The sequence below is a fragment of the Monoraphidium neglectum genome (assembly GCF_000611645.1).
Source record: "Monoraphidium neglectum strain SAG 48.87 unplaced genomic scaffold scaffold00217, whole genome shotgun sequence".
NCBI lineage: Eukaryota > Viridiplantae > Chlorophyta > Chlorophyceae > Sphaeropleales > Selenastraceae > Monoraphidium > Monoraphidium neglectum.
In genome coordinates, this window is record NW_014013411.1 from 14,058 (window position 1) to 34,921 (window position 20,864).

Here is a 20,864-nt window from a genome sequence, read left to right on the forward strand (position 1 = left end):
GCCCGCCGCGGCTGTGGCTGCGGCTCGCCGCTGCTGCAGGAAGCCGCGGAACGGCGCGACGCCGGTGCCGGGGCCGATCATCACCAGCGGAGTCGACAGGTCCTTGGGCGGACCAAAATTGTCCGAGGGGCGCAGGAAGACCCGCACCCACGTGTCGCTAACTGCGCCACCGTTGGCTGCCTCGCCCCTGCCCAGCCAGGGCTGCAGAGCACGCTCAAGCCAGCCTGTGGCGACACCGCGGCGCGGCCCAGAGGGCGTCTGTAGCTTGACGAGGGAAAATGCGAATTCTGTGCGGGCTGCTGGGGCGCCGCCGGCCGGGGGCGCGCAGCAGATCGAGTACATGCGTGGCGCCAGGGGGGGCAGGGCGTCCAGCAGTGCGGACAGCGGTGGCGCACAACTCTTGAACCTGTGAAGGCACAGCGGGTGGGGTCAGCAGCGGTGTGGCGGCAGCAGTTGGGGGGTTTGACGCATGCGGAGGGTGCACAATTGCCACACCCGTGTTACCGTGCACACCATGATGATTGGTCGCATTTGCCTCTCCGTTGCAAGCACGCAGCTCACACCTGCGCCCCCCTCCTCCCACCTGTTGAGCAGGTCCAGCAGCGTCGGCTGCCCCAACACCATTTCCCGCTGGTAGTCCTCACGCCCGGCACGCGCACACAGGAACAGCAGTGTCCTGCACGTCGGTTCCATTTGTGGGCAGGGGAGGCAGGAGGGAGGGCATAGAGAGGTTGGTGTGCTTGTGTGCTGCCAACCCACGAAAGGCAGGGGGATGATGGTCAGTTAAAATACTGTGGGAAATGCAACCAAAAACCTTGAGCCTTGCCGTGCAACATGGCCAATCGCCGCACCGTTTTTCTGCCGCGTCGCTGCAGTGCTCCGCCAGAAGCCGCAGCAGGCTCTTGCGCGGCACACCGGTGATGTCTACTCCGTGCCCAAAGGCGTGGCTCAGAGTGCAGGGCCACTCAATGTGGGGCAGAAGGGACACACCCGAGGGGGTGCCATCTGGGGTGCAGAGAGTGGGTGAATGGAGACTTCTAGGCGTCTGGGATGTGCAGGGGCGAGGGTGCTAGCTGGGCTCGATTGAGGCCATTGGGCAGAGAATCCAAGATCAGACATCTGCAGACAAGGATGCAGCAAAGCGGCGCTGCACCTGCTTCTGCTCTGGGTCTGGCATCCGCCCACCTGCCGCCTTTACGCCAAACACTGTTGAGCTTTCTAGTCCAAGCCGCCGCAGCAGCGCGTCCACCAGGGCCGGATCATTCTTGGGGTCCAGGAGCAGAGCCAGGGAGGGTAGGCAGGGTTTCAGGGGTCCCAACGGCTTGGCGAGCTGTGCAGCAAGGAAGCAAAAAAATCTAAGTAGGGCAGGTTTTGACCACCATCACTGCTTACCACCTTGGACCCCGCTCCTCCCCTGCAGCTGCACCCACCTGCACCAGGATGCCGATTGAGTCGCCCGCAGTGTATGCCATGCCGCTGCCAGCAATGTCCAGTTCGCAGTGCACCACCACTCGGTCAGAGCCAGGCGCTGTAAGCAGCCTGGACAGGACGCCAGGAGGGGGCAGCACCACGCTTGTTCAAGTGTGCAAGGTTTGTGCCACCACAGCCCCAGCAGTGTGCGGTGACTCCTGCAAACCTGCGACGATTTACTGAGCAAACATTTGTCTGCGCACCCCACGTGGCACCACACCGCCCACCTGGCGCCTGCCACCTTGGCCCAGAAGGGGGCTGCCGCGCTGTAAGTACCGCCCTCGTCTCGATAAGCTGCCTGCTTGGGCGTGGGCCGCGACGTGTCGCGTTCCCGAGCGAGCTGGGCAACCTGGCGGGTGGTGGGATAAGGAGTAGCATAGCCCCTGTGCCGGAAGCAAAAAGTGTGCAATCGCACGCTATTGCAAAATTTGGCATGATTGCCTCACGCATCAATTAGTTGCTGCCGCACAAACGCCCGCAGCCGGCATTGGCCGCTCACAACCAAAACCCTCCCTCAACCTTAGACCCCGCCTACCTCTGGCGACACGTCCAGTACCACCTCGATACGGGGCTCCGCCAGTGCGGGGGCGCCCCGCACGTCGGCACCCTCCGGGGCCAGGCCGTCCACCAGGCCTGCCGGGGCTGTCGCCGCAGCCGCCTGCTGCTGCTCTGCTGCTGCCGGGGTGAAAGCCAGTGGGGCCGGGGCGGCGGGCTTTGCTGTGTTGACTGCTGCTGGCGGCGCAGTGTTGCCTGTTGCCTGTGGCGCTGCAGAGTTGCCTGCTGCCTCCGCGAGCGCAGTCTTGAGCGGCCCCCAAATGTTCTCGCACCACGGGTCCACCTTGAGAGCGGGGGTTGGCGCACGCACACGTCTTGGCCCCATCCCAGGATCAAAATCCCTGAAACTGACTCATCACTTGTCTCGCAACAACTAGCATTCATCACGTGCAGCGGCAGCCGCTGCCGCTGTTGCCCGTCATCCCACTTCACTGCGCCCCGCCCTCCCCAACAACCCCCTTCATCCCACCCTTCCATCCGCCACCTAAACCCCCATCCGCTCCCGCCCCCACCCACCCCACCTTGCCCTCCAGGCCGTCCACCTCGTCCGCCTCCACCAGCGGGATAAATTCCGACGCCCCCAGCTCAGTAAAGCGCGAGCGGATGGTGCGCGACACATGCATGAAGCGTGTGTAGTTGGAGTCACCCAGCCCGAGCACCGCGAATTTGACGCCCTTGAGGCGGTCCGCGGGGTGGGGCTTCTTCAGCTGCACGTAGAACGCCGCAGAGTTGTCCGGCGGATCGCCGTCACCTGTGGACGCCGCTACCACCACCACCACTGGTGCCTTTTCGGGCGTGAAGTTGCCCCAGCCCAGCTCATTCAGAGACATGGCCTCCGCCAGCACGCCGTGGCCCTTGGCCTCCGCCGCCAGTGTCTTGGCGATCTCGGAGCCCGTGCCCGTCTGGCTCGCAAACAGAAACAGCGCGCGCGGCGGGGCCTTGCGAGCTGTGGCCGCCGCCGCCGCGGCTGACCGCACGCCAACAGCAGCGCCAGCGCCACGCTGCGCACGCAGGCGCGCCAGGATTGCCGCGCCGCCCGTCATGGGTGCGGCGGGTGCAGGTGTGCCTGAGGTCGCCATGCCTGGTGCCAAGCTAGCAGCTGGTACCTGCTGATATGGAGAGCGGCGCGTGCATAGGATCGTACAGGCTGTCACACACATGCCTGTTTACGAGGGGTTTCAGGGCGTTCACACACGGGATGCACTGTACTGACAGTGGCGGCAGCAGAGTGTGCGTGCTGCGCGCAGCAAGCAAGCCAAGCGTCGCATGTGCTTCCCACAGGCCTTGGAAAAGATTTTGCAACATTGAACGATGCCATGCACGCCGCACGCACACCCCAGCAAGTCGCTGGTGCGACGGGAGCCTGCGCCACCATACTGTTCGGTGAACGCAACGGCAAGACCCTCACCGCCAAGCCAGCTTCTGAATCTGCAGCTGTAGCCATCCAATTTTCCTTCGCTTTGAGCGCCCCCTGGCGGCGTAGCTTGGCCGCGCGAGCTCGCTGCACTGGCACACCCCAGTTGCAATTTTGTACAGTGCGGTAATATAGGTTGATATAAAATTTGTCCTCGCCTCAAACTTTTGTTGGACAGGACAAAATTATCCTCACGGAGAGGGGGATCGGGCAGGCAACACAATTGAACAATGCTGCGGCCCGCTGCGATGGGGACGCACAACTGCTGATGGCATGTATGGGGCATGTGCGCACGTGAAATCAAATGTGTGCGTGTGCTTGTGGGTCTGTGTGCGTGTGTGGCTGCGTGTGCATGGAGAGAGGATGTGTGCTCTTTGTGACGCAGAGTATAATAACCAGGCTCGCCTTGAAGCACTTGCAGCCCGTGAAAGGCCACGGACTGGCCTCGGACAACAGATTCAAGCACATGTGCCCTGATAAAGCATGCTCATGCTTTACTACAAGAGCAATCGCCACGTTCCAATTTTGGGCTGCCCTGGCCGTTGACGTTTGTCACATGACGCCAGATTTCTCCAGTTGGACAGCTCCACCGCTTACCCTGCATTGCTAATGGTTGTTTTGAGTGTTCCGGCTACCAGCGACCACGATTTGCTTTTTGCATTGCCGATTCCATGCGACATCATCTTCCAGCAGTTGCTCTGCATGTGTCTCTTGGAACCAGGCATTGCTGGCCTTTGTCAGTCGTACAGGGCACGTGCACATGCGCGCCGGCCATGCATGTGTTGCTGCCATGTCTGCTTGTGCTTGATGCTTGATTTCAAAAGGCAGCGCTAGGAGAGCTGGCTGACAATGGCAGTGGGCACCGGGTGTGCCTGCTTGCTCGTGACTAAGGGTGCGACAACAACACCGTGTCGCATGACCCGTGCAGCCCCACAGGTCATGTCCGTTATCGAGGCATCTCAGCCGCTCTCGCGCAAAATTGGTAGTCGCAGGCCATCCATACTTGTCCAGCGTGGTCGGCCGTTGCATGATACATGCCCGATTTGGGTTGCATGGTGGCACCGGCCCGCAATCGTGCACCTGTTGCCGAGCGGTGCCAGTTGCTCGCCCTATGCGATACCCTGACGTTACTGTACGTGTAACAGCTCAATAAATTGCAAAAATCAGGGGAAACTGGGCAAGCACCCACAAACATCGCTGTGTGGAAGCCGTTCGGCACCAGGCCACCGCTCCATTGCAGCTGCATGAACAGACCGCGGCCTGTCAAAGCACCACATTAATAGTGCTAGAAGCCTCCGTTGCATGCCCGCCTCAATCACATCGCGCGATCGGTAGACACCACAGCCACCCAACCGAGATTTGGGCAAAAGGCACCACAGAGCCCCGAATCCAGCACCAATTCGACACTAGAAGCAGTCATGAGCTCGCAGACCTGCTCCTGCGACGACGTCACCCCACATGGCGAGCAGACGAGCGGTGCCGCGCCTTGCAGCAGTGACGATCAGGGCATCAGCGGGCCGGGCCGCGTCGACCTACCCCAGTCCAAGCACAGGTGACCTTACAGAGTTCTGTTCCGGTGTCGTGTCCTGCCGGACAGTTACAAGCACGTGCACATTATGCAGGCCCGGGGGCCCTGCGCGCGCCTGGACAGCCTTGGCGCCTTCGGTTGGGCCGCCTCTGCTACGGCGCACACGTGGCCACTTGAGTCGCAGTCACACAACGCTGATGCTTCCAAGTCAAATCCGACGAGCCTGGATGGCTCCAGGAGCAAGCGACCGTGGGATCGTGTAACAATTCTTATCCTTATCCTAATCCTGCTACACGGCAAGCTTGGCACTGCAGGGCCGGCCCTCACCCAACATGGACATCCCCGCTCCTGCAAATTTTTGGTACTCAGGGGTGTTACATGGGATCGCAAGGAGCAAACGTGGCGTGCGCGCATCTACTACAACGGCAAGCAGCTGCATGTCGGCAGGTGAGGTGTGGTCGCTGCAGACGCCATTGAGTCAAGTCCCGTGCCCATGGGCGCCGCCAGCGGTGGCCACGCCCTTTCAAATGCCATGACGCGACGGACTTTGGCATCCCACCCGCTACTTGCCTTGCAGACCAGTGTCCGGCGCTCCCCCCCCCCCCCCACGTCCGCAGGTACCCCACAGAGGACGAGGCGGCCCAGGCATACGATTGCGCCGCAGTGGTGCTGGGGGAGCGCACTGAGCGGCGGTTCAATTTCAGCCTGGCCCGCGCCCGCACACTGCTGCCCGCCCACACAGACAAGCCGTTCTTTGTACGTGTGGCACGCATGGGTGCCACGCGCACAGACGGCGGCAGCGGCAGCGGCAGCGCCAGTGGACGCAATGTTAGCCAGTCGCCCCGAGGACCTAGGGCCAGCAGCAGCATCGCCCGCAGCAAGCGGCGTCCGGCAGGCATCGACCCCCGCTCAGGACTCGATGTGCCGGCCAGCCAAGCGCTGCTCGGAGACGCGTCTCAGGTCCATCACGCGGTCGAGGCCCAGCCTGCGCCGGCAGCAGCGAGCTTCACTGCCCCGAACACCACCTCAGCGTACCAGGCGGGCGTGCTGGCGACTGGTGCCCCCTCTTTTGACTGCCCCATCGTGCTCACCGCGCCCTGGACTCAGACGGCGGAGGCGGCTGGGATGTGCGCCCGCGAGGTGCCGCCATTCATGCTGGACAACGCTGGGGCGCAGCGCCCTCAGGAGCTGAACTGCAGCATGCCGGTTTTGTTGGAGGCTGGCGCGGCGGCGACATCGTGCCGGCAGCTGCCGACCGTCACCACGCCGCCGCCACCAGGAAGTGGCTGGACGGCATCCTCCGGCCGCGGCGGTGTTGCGGCCGGCGGCGCAGCACCCTACGCGACGAGCTCGCCACTCTTGACTGCCTGCGTGCCTGGGCCAGACACCGCATCTGATTGGACAGCAATGCAGCCCTTGCTGCAGGCAAAGCTTTGGGGCATGGCGGCGCCGGCGCCGACGTCACAGCTTCCCCAGCTGCAAACGCAGCTGCAGCAGCTGCCGCCCCCTGAGGTCACTGAGCTTACCGCGTCCGGGGCGGCGGCTGCATCCACCAGCAGTGACCTGTTGGCGCTGTACAGCATGTGGGCAAGTCGCGGCTAAGGAGGGCAGCTGGATTCTGATTTGGATAGCGTAGGCAGTCCTGGCAAGCAGCCTGGATATTTGTGCTTGTTCCAAACCTTGGGCTCTATACGACGACCTCGTGTATCCAAAGCTGTGCCATGCCAATGCTGATACTCTCGCAACGAAGCACAGTCTTCCTTTCAATTGTGGGCAATGTGTACAGGTTGATATGCGCTTGCGATCCCCAGCAATGCAACTGACAGACAGTGGCGTTTGAAGCGGCAGCATCGCTCCCTTGACTCGATGCGTGCACCACTAACCCAGGCGTATTAGTCTTGCATCTGTGGCATGCCTGCCAGGCGCAGGAGTCTTGAACTGTGGCATGCCTTTTGAACCAAGCGGCCCATCTTGATGAGCGTGCCTAACTGCACGTGGGCACCCCAATGGCACGCAGCTGTGCTACCTCTGCTTCATCCTCCAAGCCTCTCACAAGGCCCATGACAAACGTTGACATTGTGAATTCCTCTGAATGTTCGGCGACGATCTGGGACGGCTAGTGGCCAGGATCGGCCCCCACTTGCACACTGAGTTTCTTGCCACTGCCGGCAATGGGTTTGACGCGTGTGTTGTTACCGTTTGCATGTAGACAAGGGCACAGAAGCTAGGCTATGCACCAATCATGCCGTTTGCTTTATGCTGTACCACGAGTTGATGCGGAATTGCATGCGCGCTTCCATTCAACCACAAGCTGGCATGGCCCCAAGACATGACTGACCACATATGACTCTTACATGCAAGAGTGAATCATCAGCTGCAGAATTTTGTTGACAACCTAAGAATGGGTCCGGCAAATGATAATTTTGACCACGCAGCTTGTCTTGTAAATGTCGATCATCGTTTACATGCGCATTACAACAGCCTCGCTGCCGCCGTGGGCTGCGCCATACACCCCAAGAAGGCAGCTGGCACGCTCAAAAACCTGAGGACGGTGGCTCACAATGATGTACTGTGCGCCTGCTGAGAACGACGTGTGGTGCCCGGCCTCGCAGGCAGCAATTGTGGTGTCAGCGCCTGTTGCCCCTCCCGTGGCCAGGCGCAGGACATGGCTAGCGACACGGCTGGCGGCATCGGCATCGAGCGCTGCGAGTTGTATGAATGGTGGTGGAGGTCAGGAGATATCCAGTGGGGTGGATGCTGGAGCCTGGGCACAGGAAATGCGTGCTGCGGTACCGCCGCCAACATCAACGTGCCGATCAACAGGCACCGAGAACTGCGCCGATCAGCTGCCCTGCATGTTGGGTTGCCAATAAAGGGTACGCATCCCTCTCTCTGAAATGGGGCTTGCTGGTTTCCTGCCACAATGCGCATGCATCCTGCATGTCCCTTTCCCGGAGCTCACATGCGTCAATCTCGTCAAAGAACGTGAAAGGTGAAGGCATCACGTCCTGCAGCGCAAAGCTCAGCGCCAGCGCGGCCAGCGCCTGCTGGCCTCCACTGAGCGCAGAGAATGAACGCCACCGTGATCCGGGTGGCCGCACCACCAGTGCAATCCCCTCCTCAAACAGCTGTGACTCTGAGAACGAGCAGTGGGCGTTGCAGCCGGCCTCGCCGGCCAGAGCGCGGTACACGTGCGAGAGTGACGCATTGATCTTCTCCAGTGCAGAGACCTAGGAGGGCGGGACGAAGGGCGCTGGTGTCCGTGGGCCCGCATGTTGGCAGAGAGGAGGACAAATATGCTCACTGCAGGGCTCGGTCAACTCTTGAACAGCGGTGCAGACAGCTATGCAAAGTTGTAACGGGTGCCATGGCCTGTAGCCTGGATGGCGGCAGCTACTCAAACGCAGCAGCTCGTGTTCTATATGTTGGGCCAGCAAGCCGCGGTGCCCTTGACTTACAATTCGGTTGTGGCGCTCCTGCGCCAAGGCGTCTCGTACCGCCGTGGCCCTGTCCCTTGTCCGCTCTGTCGCATGTGCCTCTCCCCGGAGCTCTCCAAGCCGCCGCAGCGCCGCTAGGTCCTCCTCAAGTGCTGAGCAGTCTACCTGGGAAAGAGTGGGGGGTGTAACCAGGCAAGAGCAGAACCCGATGGCGCATGCATGTGTGGGCTGGCTGGTCAGGGTGCGCTTGATGGGGAGGTTCAGATGCATGCAGGTGCTAAATATTGTTTCGGAGGGGTCGGCGCCTCGGCAACTTGTGCCACCAACGGCGAAGGTGGCCCTTGCTAGCCAGGCTTGATTCAGACGTTGGCGTCACATATGAATTCAAGTCTTCCGCCCCCCCTGAATGCAAAGTCTGCCGACCCCAGATTCCCCTCACAGTTGCTAGTTCGTCAGCCAGGGCGTCCTCCTCGGACTCCAGCACGGCCGCACGCTGTAGAAGCAGCGCCTCCGCCTCGTCATCATTGCGCCCCTCCAGCCTGCCCTCATGAGGTCGCACGCCCAGCTGACTTTCGCCAGGTCGCGCTGATGCTGCTGCCTCGTCACCCACGTGCACCTGTTGACAGCCCTGGACCTCCTCCACTTTTCCAGTCGTCGGCCTGTCCTCTGGATCGCTGCTGTCTACAACAGCTACACAACCGCGCTGCCTTTGCCATGCTGTTGCTGGAGCGTGCCGGCCGTGGCTCTGCCTGCGTTGTGCTGCAGCAGCTGTTGGCGCATTCTTCCCATCGTCGCTGCAGCCCTTAAGAGCTTGTGAACTTGCAGGATCCTTGGCATCACCCATCCCCACATCCGACATGGGCGCTGAGCAGGGTGCCTGGCCGTCAGGTCGCTGTGCTGCTGATGCTGGCCCGTGCCGCCACACACTGTCCTTGGTGCCGCACGGCTGACTGCTTTCACGTGTGGCACTGTCTCCAGATTTTTGATCCCGCAGCTGCTGCTGGCGACGCCGCTGCTGCAGCTGCTCACGCGCCTCCTGAGCGTTGCGCAGCTTGGTCTGGCTTCGTCTTAGGTTAGCCCTGACCTGGTCCAGAGCCATCTGCACAATAAGATTACAGCAAGAGGACACACTTTAAAAGGGCAGGGATAAAACACACGAATGGATATGTTGTCTTGCGTGTCTGCGTCGAGTACTACTTCTGTGCATGATAACAACTTGCAAGTGCACCCAGGCTACCCTCTGCATCAACACCCAGCCTAGCTTCTGCATTGATGCCCAGCCCAGCCTTAGCGCAGCAACATGCCACCCACCTGTGTTTTTTCCAGCTGCACAACCGCAGCCGAAGCCGTGCTGGTCGCTAGCTGCAAGGCACGCTGTGCTGCATGCTCCTGGGCCCTCGCTGCCTTGGCATCACACACAGCGGCCTCAAGAGCCGCCTCGGCAGCGGGCAATTTCGCTGCCAAGGCATGGCAATCAGCCTGCAAGGGGAAGGGTCAGGAGTTGGCAAGGTGCAACCTTCAAGACAACCTGTAATACAGGGTTTTCATTCACTACAATGCAACAGGGATGCGCGTACCTCATCATGCACGCACCTCATGATGCAGGTATCATGATGCCGATCACAGTGTTGCGCAAGCTCCAACACATCTAAAAAACACAACAGACGCCTGTGTACGGCTCACCTGATGCCGGGCCGCCTCAGAGTCCGAGCTCACGCCATCAAGTTGCTTTGTAAGCTGCTTCCTGAGCGCCGCCTCCTCCCTGCCAGCAGAGCTGGCCGCCCGACACGCACATGCCAGTGCTGACTGCGCCGCCTCCACCGCGGATGCAGCTTCATATGCCGCCCGCTGTGCGCCTGCGGCTGCCTCCCTGCCAGGCTGGTCGCAACGTGCCGCATCCAGATCTGCAACGGCGGCTGCCAGTCGCTGCTGTGCAGCTGATGACTTGGAGGCGAGTGCCTGTGCCTGCTTGCGAAACTCAGCCAGCTGCAGCTTGTTGGCCTCCTGCCCGCCGTGCACGCCTTTACTGTGCTGAAGCATCAAGCGCTTGACTGCTGCCTCGGCTGCCACCACAGCTGAGTTGGCTTTGGCCGCCAGCCGCTCCTGCTGCATCACACGCATGCGGGCTTCAAGCAACACCTCTTCCGCAGCAGTTACGTTGCTGCTGGCCTCGCGCACTGCTCTTTCCAATTCAGAGACACGTGCGACCACTGCCGTGCGTTGCTCGAGCTGCCGCTGCTGCTGGTTGAGCTCCTGCTGGCCTGTCGAGGCTGCGGCGCGTGCCCCGCCTGCCGTTCGCAGCACCATCACTTCGCCACTCACGCCGTAAGCCAGTTGGCTGGCAGTCTGATTGTGTCCTGGCGGCGGCCCTGCCACGATCTCACCGTCCGCCTTGAAGACCTCGCCATGGCGCGTGACCAAACCCTTGCAGCGCGCCCCGAGACGCCAGTCACTCACAATTCTGCCGCTGCGCACCTCAGCCAGAAGCTGCAGAGCTGTTGCAGCGTTGGGCACAAGGCCCCAGCCCGCCAGCATGGACTCAAGCAGCGGTTCAACTGCAGGTGTGGAGGCTGTGACCAGAGAGATGAGGGGCACAAGAGCGCTGGTGTTCTCGTTGTGGGGCCCGCACTGTGGCCACTGCCTCCGCTGCTGCTGCTGCTGCTGCTGCTGTGCTGTGGCGCTGACCACAAGCTCATCCAGGATGCGGCAGCTGACGCGGCCGACGCGAGCATTGCGAAAGTGGGCAAGAGCCGCAAGGGCTGTTGCTCGGTTCGACACGATCAGAGTGGAGGGCAGGCTGCACACCTATAACAGGCAGAGAGGAAGGCCAAGATGCAAGTGGTCAATTAGGACTGTTCTTCACCACTTGCTGCTGCTTGCGAACAACCCATTCATGCTCAGAAACAAATATCACTCGCTTTGAGCCACAAAACGCAGTGGCACCGCACCTCTTGGAGCACGGCGATAACGCCAATTGCCAATCCGGCGTCTGCACCATCCGCAAGCCGTACCACGTTGCAGATGCGCCCAAAGAACCTGCCAGGCAGCCGTCCATCTGCCTCAGCTTGAGCGAGGGCAGACACCGCCAAGTCATGCATTAACCACCTGCCAGGCGTGCTGCCTTGGTGTGGCGGGCGGTCGAAGGCAACTGGTTGTGGCGCCAAAACCGCGGCCAAGTGGGTTTGTGCCTGATGCAGCTGCCTCTCCGCTGCGCTTTGGCGAGCACATGCTGCGCGCCAATTCTCCTCTGCCTCAGACAAATCTGCGCCCGCCTTGCTGGTTGCGGCACAGGCTGTAGAGTCCTCTACCAGCGCTGCGGCTGCGGTCTGGCGCGCCGCCTCCAGGGCTGTGGCCGCAGAAGCTGCTGCACTGCCCAGTGTGTTGACCCGCTGCTCACAGTCAGCAGCCCTCGCCTCGGCCGCAGCCGCCGCGGTTGCGGCCTGCTCTACAGCATGGCGAGCAAGAGAAAGCTCCTGGGCCAGGCGCTGCACCCTGGGCAAATTCTTCTGTGCTCGCCCCAGGCTCAGTCCTGTCACTTCTACCGCCTGACGCTCTGCCTGATCAGCGACTGCGCGGAGGCGTGCAAGCTCCTGCTGCGCGTTTGCCTGCTCTTCCGCCGTCGCCACTGCCTGCTCCCGTGCCTTTGCCAGCCGTGCCTCCATCTTGTTTCGCAGCTCTCGCTCAGTAGCTGCATGACGCGCCGCATCTTCTGCGCCGGCCTCAGCCCGCGCCAGCTTGGAGACAACGCATGTCAACTGAAGGTGGTCCACGCAGCGCAAAGGCAGCAAGTTGCTTTGCTTGATGGACGTTTTAAAGCAAATGATGATGACAAAAGCAATTGTCTTTAGCCGCTGACGAGTACAGATCGTAATCCTCTTCTGGTTTCACCAGGATCTGTCACCGCCCTTGTCACCCTCACCTGAGCTGCAGCATCCCGCTTGCGGCCTGTAGCGGCGCCGACGGCCTGGGCAGCAAATGCTGCCTTGGAGCGAGCCTGCGTCTCTGCTTTTGTGGCTGCTGCCAACGCATTTTTCGCGGTGCTGATTGCGCCAAGTGCACATTCCTCCTCTGCCGTGTGCCCCTCTACTTGTTTGGCGAAAAGGCTAATCTGCTCTGCCAGCAGTTCGTCCCTGTATTCCAGCATTGGTGCAAGACGGCTGGTCAAGTCAAGTCTGGATTGACCGCACTGCCAGGGATCGAACTCTCAGCGCAAATATAGGTGGCAGAGGCTGTGTCAACGAACCTGTCATTGAGCACCACAAGTCGTGCGCACCTGCGGCTCTCCAATTCATCCTGACGCCGCATGCACTTGCGCCAGCGTGTGACCAACGGGGCGAGGGCCTCACGCCGCCCCTCTAGCCTGCAAGAGTTCAAGTCCGAAATAGAGCGAGAGACTTGCACTCCGTGGTCCTCGCAAGCAGGACCGGCAAGACGCCAGAGCAGCAGCCTCAGCAGCAGCAGCCTCAGCAGCAGCAGCCGCAGCCGCAGCGGCAGCAGCAGCAGCAGCCGCTGCCGCCGCAACCGCAGGAACAGCAGCCACGGCGGAAATGACATGCATACTCAACCTGCCCCTGGCCCACAACCTGGCAGCTTCTCCCTCGATGTCATCCAGGTTCTGGGCCAGTGCTGCCACTTCACTGTCCCGAGCCCTTATTAGCGCTGCATGATCCCCGGTGCCTGGAGACTCAAGGGGTTGGAAATGTACGCCCAAGGCACGCTGTAAACGACGGCGCTCTTGGTGATGTTGCATCCCCGCACTGATGCACAAGCTGGCACACCAAGCCGCATCAACTGCCTGATGTCCTCGTCAAGCCGTAAGACCCATCCACACAACGACACTCCGTAACCCGTGAATGGACCCAAAGGTCTGAACCCCCTCACCAAGCATCACCTCCAGCTGCGTGGCCAACTGCAAGGGGTCTTGGCAGCTGACCGCCTGGCGGCTCTGGGTCACGACACATCTTCAATTGGGGATTAAGTTGGGCGTGAAGGAGGCTGTTGAAAAATCCTTGACATGCGCCACGCAGACGGAATGATGGGCTCGTCAGGCATCCATGAAACCATCATCCAACCTGGTGGGAGCGAGCGATTTGCCAGTGCACTGCGCTGGCCCCGTCCCTGCCGTGCGCCCACCTGTCGACCGCGTCAGGCTGAATGCCCAGCGGCCTCAGGAGCTCCTGTAGCTGGGCCTACAGAGCAAACACAGTTGCAGCGCATGCGGGTGCTCCAAACGTGTCCGTACAAGATGCCATGCATGGCCCCAGCGGCGGCAGCAGCTAGTGCAGCTGCAGCATTTGATGATGCAGCAACGCTGACTTGCGGGCTGCAGCAATCAGCCGTCACTGAGTGCAGCCCGCATTGATGTGAAAGCAGCTTCAACAGCACCGGAGAAGGTGCTACCAACCTGTGTGACGCCCTCCCAGCGTTGCTGGCCGGCACTCGGCGGTGCACCTGTCTGGTCCGCATCACCGCGCCGCACGTGTGTCTGTGTGCTGCCATCCGCGCGAATCACACGCCGCACGGAGAGCAGCACCATGTTTGACTTGCAGCCCCTCGCCGCAAATTCCAGTGTAACCTGCTTGTGCACGGCAATCGCATGCTGGCTGGTCGGCAGGCACGTCATGGACCTCTGCGGCTGCTGTAGGCATGCACAGTCCCACCAAAACAGTGTGCCAGGGTGCAAGTGCCATGTCCAGCCACTGCCGCCACCCAAACACAGTCGCGCTGGCCCACCTGCGCCCTAGCCGCAGCGTCCTCAAGTGCGGCGGTCTCGTTTATGAGCGACACCAGGCTCTTGGCGCGCAGCATGCGCTTGGCGCCTCCCAACGTGAACGCAATCGCCTCGCCCTGATGCAGCAAGAAGCGACATGCGGGGTGGCCCCAGCCTTATTCGGCGCAGCTTGAGCTAGGACGCAGCTGCACATGTTGTGCTACGCATGTAGAACTTTTCATACGGCCCCGCACCCAGGGGGCCGGCTGTGCGCCGCGAAGCAGCACAATGTGTCAGCATGGCGGATCTACGCACAAATTGCCACGTGGCCCCTGGCTCGCTCACAGTGCGAAGTCAACAGCACCCACCACGATACTCTTGCCAGTGCCGTTTGGGCCAACGACGCATGTGAGCCCCTCTGACAGCGGCCCTATCACCATGCGACCGCGGTATGACTTGAAGTCTGCCAGGAAATGGCGCACCGCGAATGAGCACAGGCATGTCACGACAATTCAAACGGGGTGGTGCCGCCGCTGCATGAGCAGCAGGAGCAGCAGCAGCAGCAGGATCAGTCACATCGGCAGTGGCCTGCACCTTGGATTTTGATAATGCGTATGTACACCGACCGCGCCATGCCCTCCTCGTCGCTGCAGCCAGGTTGCATCTTTCAGTGCACCATGATCTATGAGGGCATGCACACTTGGTTGACGTCGTGACTTGTATCTATGCCTGAATATTGAGACCACGTGACGTCGCAGTACGAGCAAATCAACAGGTGAACTGCGCAGGCGAGAAGCTGCCCAGCTCCAATCATCCAAGTAGCCATTCCGGCACTCAAACAACCCTGCCAAACCTCCATTAGTCTTGCTTTGAAGCCACCCGAAACCTTCGCTGCAAGATACCGCAACAGCTCCCATCCAGAGCAGCTCGGTGCGAGATGTTACGATTGACTGAAATTCCTCACAGACGCGCTGTTCCGTTGTAGAGTGTTCAAAGACAAACTTACCTGCGCAAAGGTTGCATCCATAGCAGTACAAGATACTGTGGCTGCTGCTGCACCCTCCGGTCGTGCGCTCGACGCGCGCCGCCGCTTGCGCCTTGCGTTACAACCCGGCCCGCTCCAAAAGCAATGGCGGCCAATGAGGGCGATGTGGATGTGGCTGAGCTGCTCAGCAAGACGGACAAAATCAAGGTCCTGATGCGGCGCGATCCACGCTTTATTGGGCGCCTGATCACCCAGCTGGACAAGCACATGCATGCCATGATGTTTGAGAAGCATCAGCGCCTGGAGCAGATCCGTGCGGATGAGGAGGCCCTCGCAAAAATAGACGCCACAATTGCTAGCCACATCACACCCAACCTGGTGAGCGGGCTTGCCAGCAGTGGCGAAGGGGTGGGCGAACCGTGCTGGGAGGAACGGCGTCCATGGGGATGCCGGCACGCCGCTCGCCATTTGGCATCGGCTGGGCTGCAAACCAAGCACTGTTCAGCACGCCACACCCTCCTGCATCCAAGTATCTAATACGGTCTTAACATAGCCCGTTTCGTCACCAGGAACGCGTGCACGGGGACATCGCACGCAAGACAGCGCTACGCTCTGCCATCGAGGCGCAGCTGCAACAGCAGACAGGCAGCTCGCAGGACTTGCTGCGCGAGTGCGCTGCGCTGGTCTCACGAGCACGGCACACCAGCGGAAAGCTTATGGTGAGAGGTGGGCTTAATGATGGACGGGACACTTGTGCAGCGAACGGCGGCGCGGCGTTTGGCCCACATGTCAGCTGGTCACCAATGATCCCGGCATGCCGCTGACATGTTCAACCCTGCCATTTGCCCCCAACCCCACGCCCACAGTCGAAAACAGCATCAAATCGGCTGCAAGAAGCACGTGGGTTCTCAGCCACCATCCCCACCACTCAGCTGATCAGAGCAGCCAAGGCAAAGCAGCCCGCGTCCACTGGCCTAATTGGTGGGCCCAAGTGGTGATGCTGGGAGGCTGGACGTTGAGGGAGCCCCAACCACCCCACCCGTCCATACGTTGTCGAATGTCAATGCTGTAATTTGAGTTTGATTAATCTGTACCACAAGGCGGCCGCGGCATTACCACGGTGCTCAACAGCCTTGCAGCCATTGAACCCGCCCGCCGCTCCTCAAACGTTGGCGGCCGGCTCACCCCAAGTGATGCTGCCAGCTGCTCGGCAAGGCCCACGGCCGCGATCGGAGGCGCCTCTGTAGCAGCAAGGCTGGTACTTCTGCTGCTGCTACGGCCACCGCCACCGCTGCTGCTTGTTTGGGGTGTCAGCTGCGCCGCTGCGCCGCCAGTCTGTTCCTCTGGCTGCCCTGCACATGTGCTGTCTAGTTCGGGCCGCAAAAAACTAGCTGCAGCGGCTGCAGCGGCAGCATTTGCCGTGGAAGAAGTACCCTGCCCTGCAACTCTGCCAGCCAACGCAGGGACAACTGTAGTCGCCGCCTCATCCTCCCCTTGTGCTGCTCTAGGGCCCGCCTGTGTGGCTGCCGCTGAGTCTTCCGCCTCCACGTCGTGGAAGCGGGCAAGGGATGCGTCCTTCCTGCCATGGGGAACGGCACCGGGGGTCAATGTACCAACATCCTCACGATATGCATCTTGCCAGGAAACAGGATATGCAAGGGTATCCACTGCTGAATGCACTATTGCTCAAGCCTGTACACCCAAATACTGCTGTTGTGCCCCCCAGGCCTTGCCTGCGTTTAAGAATGGTGAGCTCGATGGCGGGGTGCTGGTAGTCCTGTGCCATCTTGGATGATGGGATCTGATTTTTGAAAAGAAGGGGGGGGGGGGAGGTGTGGGCTGAAGAGGGGGGACAAGATTGATTTGCGCTGCAAATCCTCAAGTGAAGCGCTCCCAATAAAACAGGGCTTCCAGGTGCCGCTACATGTGCACATGTCTAAAGACACTGCCACAGCGCGGTGTGAGGCGTTGTCGTAGAAGAGCTGCACGCCAGCGGGCCTTGGGCCCCAGACAAGCCGGACCAGCGCACCCGCTTGAAGGTGAAGCTGGGTGAGAACAGGTCGAGGAATGCCCGCTGCACGCTCTCGCTGCGCCGCTCATTGGCGATCAGGATGACGGTGCGCTCGTTGGAGAGCGCCATCACCGCATGGTACAGGTGGCGCAGCAGGTGCTCGTGGTAGACGCAGTCGGCCGCCAAGATGTAGTCGTACGGCCCACGCACCACACCCATGCCGCCCTCGCCGCCGCCTGTGAAGTGCCCCGGTTGAGACCAGTCCAGCTCCGCTACTGAAACGCGGCCGGCCGCCTCGGCGTGGGCCTCACCAGAGGCGGCTGCAGGAGTAACAGGGTTATTGCAAGCGCTGGGTCAATGTCCGCGGCCCATGCTGATTGCGATGGAGGCTGAAACACAAATAGCGACCAAATAACCTCCATCACTGCACCAAATAGGACTTCACAGGAAGCCAGGTGATGAGTCGGGCCCGGGCTCGCCTTTAAGGGCCGCGGGCGACAAGTTGTTCTCGTAGTTGCGCCGCAGCAGGGGAAGCACCGGCGCCATGTCCGTGAGCACCACGTCTGCGCCTGGTATGGGGACCACACCACCCATGAGCCAGACAATGAACGGGTCAGAGTGGGGGTTGAGCAAGTGCCGGTGAAGCCCGACAGGCGCCAGCGGGTGTGAACCACCACAGTGAGCATGCCTGCTGCGGCCTCACCGAGCCTGATGTCTGCCACCATCATCTATCTAATCCATACCCGTTGGCAAACAGCGCCTTGGAACAAACGCAACCCACCCATAGCGCATGTGCACGAGTGTGCTCACCAAGCATTGCAAATGCCAGGCCTCCCAGGCCCATGCCTGACCCCAGGTCAATCGCTCTTAGGAGTGGGTTGGGTTTTTTTGGGCGGGGGGGGGGCATCACAACGTGCTTGTCAAAGTGGGCGTGCGGGCATGCGGACGTGGGAGCGTGTGGTACTGCTGGCCGGCGCACCAAGTAAGCACGGTGTGTGCCAAATGCGCAGATGGTCCAAGACGGGGGCGTCAGGTAAGGCCTTGGTTGCAAGGCCCCTTGCGGGTTCCTGTTCCGCTCACCTCTTGCCACGGACTTTGGCACGGCTGAAGTCCCCCTTTCGCATGTTCTTCAGTCAAGGGACGCAGTTGAATGCAAGTATGGATGCAGAACGAGAGGGAAACAGTGTTGGTGCTTGAACAAACCCAAATCGACCGCCACAATGTGGGTATTCCCCGTACACTTGCGCATGAATGCTGTTGTGCTGCAGTAAGGGGGATCGCCCAAAACACTCCCCACTCAGGACCGTACCCGCACCTTCTCCAGGTACTTTGCGAGTACGATGGATGCATCCCACACCGTGGTGCCCAGGTTCTCAGAGGATGGATCCTGCGCCAGCCGTAGCGGCACCCTGCACGGGTCCGGCAGGAAAGGTGCGGGCGCTCACACAGCTTGCCTCGATTCAATTCAAAGGCTGGATTAAGACTACTCGTAGAGATCAAGTGGGTGCATCATTGACGGACGATCGCAAAGCCACCTGCTGGGCAGCCGGCAGACGCTGCGACATGTATAGCAGCAGGTTGTGTCTGGATGTTGCACTGTTTCCTCACCCAAACATTTCAACCTCCACGCAGGTACTGAAATGCGTGTTCCATCGCTCCAGCGCCATTCGTGCCGTCTGGTGGGCGGCAAGGGCCGACCTGCCCGTGCCGAAGTGCGGCGCGCGGTGTCGCGAGCAGCGGCCGCAAATGCTTGCGACTCTAGGCGAAAGCTATTGCCTCTGCGTTCGTGAGAACGATTACAACCAAGTAGAAATGTATATCATATTCGGCCAGGAGACGGCTCAAGAAATGCGGCTGCTGCTTGCCGCACGCAACGCACGCCTGTTTGATTGCTGCTGTAAGTATGTGGTATAGAAGACAACTGCAGAACCGGCATGGGCCCACCTGTTCTTGGGTGAACTAAGAACGCACTCGTGTGATCACTCTTCGTCACCTGCCCTGGACACCCTGCGCACCAACCTGTGCGTGCGGCCCACAGACGTATCGCACGGCAGTGGTGCGGATGAGAGGAAGCAGGAAATTCAATTAGATGGGGAGTGGTGTCATTGTCATCCCACCTTTGGCTGCAGCGCGTGTAGGCACACGTGCTGCACACACCACTGCTTCACTCGCACCACGATCAAGCCCAGCCGCTCCTGCCGCATCCGACGCGAGTGTCTCCCTGACCCCCCCTCCCACGGCAAGGGACCGGCAGCTTCAGGGGGGTGGGGCACCGCGTGCAAACAACCATATTGATCCCTGTATGGCAGCGAGTGCTTCGACCTATTGCTGTACAGACATGCCCTGACGTCACATGCCAAAAAATCAGGTTGACTATTATTTCATTATCAGGATGCAAGTACTAGGGCTATTCCGACAAGGCAGGGTATTCAAATGTGAAGTGATACCACCGGACAAGTGACATCAAGCTGGGTAAAGTCGTGCCCACCTTGCAACTCGGCACCTGTCATTGTGCTGTGGCACCAGCGTGGCCAGTTGCCCCAACTACGACGACGTGGGCCGTGACGAAAACGCTGAGCATGATCTGCTTGGTTGCCCTACATACGCGCACCTGCGTGCTGAGGCCGCACTTTCGCACCCTTGTTTGCAAATCTGCCCGCACATGCTCTTATGCACACCTTTGTGCATTGTGCAGATACGCACGCACTTGGGCACACCAATCCCTTGGACCGGAACGGCTCTTGAAGCGGGCGACCGCGGGGCGCTGTAATTTCAATCCTCACCCCAATCCTGGCACCAGCCCACCACTAAGTGGCCCCTTGAATCCCTGTCACACAATGCTGATGCTACCAAGTCATATCCCATGAGCCTGGATGGCTCCAGGAGCGGGCGACCGCGGAATCGTGTAACAATCCTAGTCCTAATCCTAAGTCGTAATCAGCCAGCTGTATCGAGTGGCCACTTGAATCCCAACCACACATTGCTGATGCTATCCCACATCCCATTCCACTGGGATGGCTCCAGGAGCGGGCGATGGCATCTTGCAACAATCCTAAAGCTAGGGCGGACAGCTGCCAGGCTCAAAAGGCGCTTGCGCCCGCCCGACATGCACCAGCGCGCCGCCCTGCGGCGCGCCGGTGCCCAGCATCACTCTGGCAGGCGCGTGGGCGCGGAGGGCGGACAGCCGCCAGGCTTACAGGGCGCTTGCGCCCGCGCCCGCCCCGCCCTGGGCGCCGGCGCGCCGCCCCTGCGGCGCGCCGGCGCCCAGACCTAACGGAAATGTGGCGCAAAGGACCAGCTGCTGGTTGGGAATTGAGCGGCGCATGCTTTGCTGCTTGGCATAAAGGTGGCATTGCTGTTGTCGCCCCTTTTCCTTGTACCATGATACATCCCATGAGCCTGGATGGCTCTAGGAGCGGGCGACCGCGGGATCGTGTAACAATCCTAATCCTAAACCTAAAGCTATCGACCCTTCAGTCACGAGTGACTGGTGGTGCCAGCACCAGCAGTGATGTCGCGTGAATGTGGACAATCACTTATCATGACGTCATCTCACCCAAGGGTGATGGGCCTCTTTCGACTGCACGCATGCTCAGGGATTGCTACAGCATCGGGCTAGAGTAACTGGCCACCCTGGCATTGCTCCCTTGGTCATGTCAGTCACCCTGATGACGTCATTTTGGCTGTTGGTGAGTGTGAAGACATCCGGGTGACATATCACGTGAAGTCACCTAATGGGCACTGACCCCTTGGT

At 60.6% G+C, this 20,864-nt stretch overlaps 3 protein-coding genes across 3 annotated transcripts in view; all 3 read right to left on the reverse strand.

Moving 5' to 3' along the window:
• The window catches only part of MNEG_2009 (P450 (cytochrome) oxidoreductase), a gene marked incomplete at both ends in the record, with an annotated part of 4,061 nt that extends 957 nt beyond the window's left edge, over window positions 1-3,104 (reverse strand). Inside the window, 7 exons of the mRNA XM_014049514.1 lie at window positions 564-676; window positions 852-1,005; window positions 1,186-1,330; window positions 1,431-1,539; window positions 1,698-1,819; window positions 2,006-2,308; window positions 2,547-3,104. Of these exons, the coding sequence (XP_013904968.1) occupies window positions 564-676; window positions 852-1,005; window positions 1,186-1,330; window positions 1,431-1,539; window positions 1,698-1,819; window positions 2,006-2,308; window positions 2,547-3,104 (1,504 nt within the window). The remainder of the gene's footprint in view (window positions 1-563; window positions 677-851; window positions 1,006-1,185; window positions 1,331-1,430; window positions 1,540-1,697; window positions 1,820-2,005; window positions 2,309-2,546) is intronic.
• A 10,344-nt stretch (window positions 3,105-13,448) lies between these two features.
• MNEG_2010 (hypothetical protein) lies at window positions 13,449-14,554 on the reverse strand (the record flags this gene model as incomplete). The annotated part of the gene is made up of 4 exons (XM_014049515.1): window positions 13,449-13,476; window positions 13,538-13,593; window positions 14,138-14,251; window positions 14,483-14,554. 4 exons carry the CDS (start codon window positions 14,552-14,554, stop codon window positions 13,449-13,451), a joined length of 270 nt encoding a protein of 89 aa, XP_013904969.1.
• Window positions 14,555-17,035: 2,481 nt separating this feature from the next.
• On the reverse strand, window positions 17,036-17,835 carry MNEG_2011 (hypothetical protein; the record flags this gene model as incomplete). Its single annotated transcript, XM_014049516.1, has 2 exons — window positions 17,036-17,430; window positions 17,814-17,835. 2 exons carry the CDS (start codon window positions 17,833-17,835, stop codon window positions 17,036-17,038), a joined length of 417 nt encoding a protein of 138 aa, XP_013904970.1.
• Window positions 17,836-20,864: the final 3,029 nt, after the last annotated feature.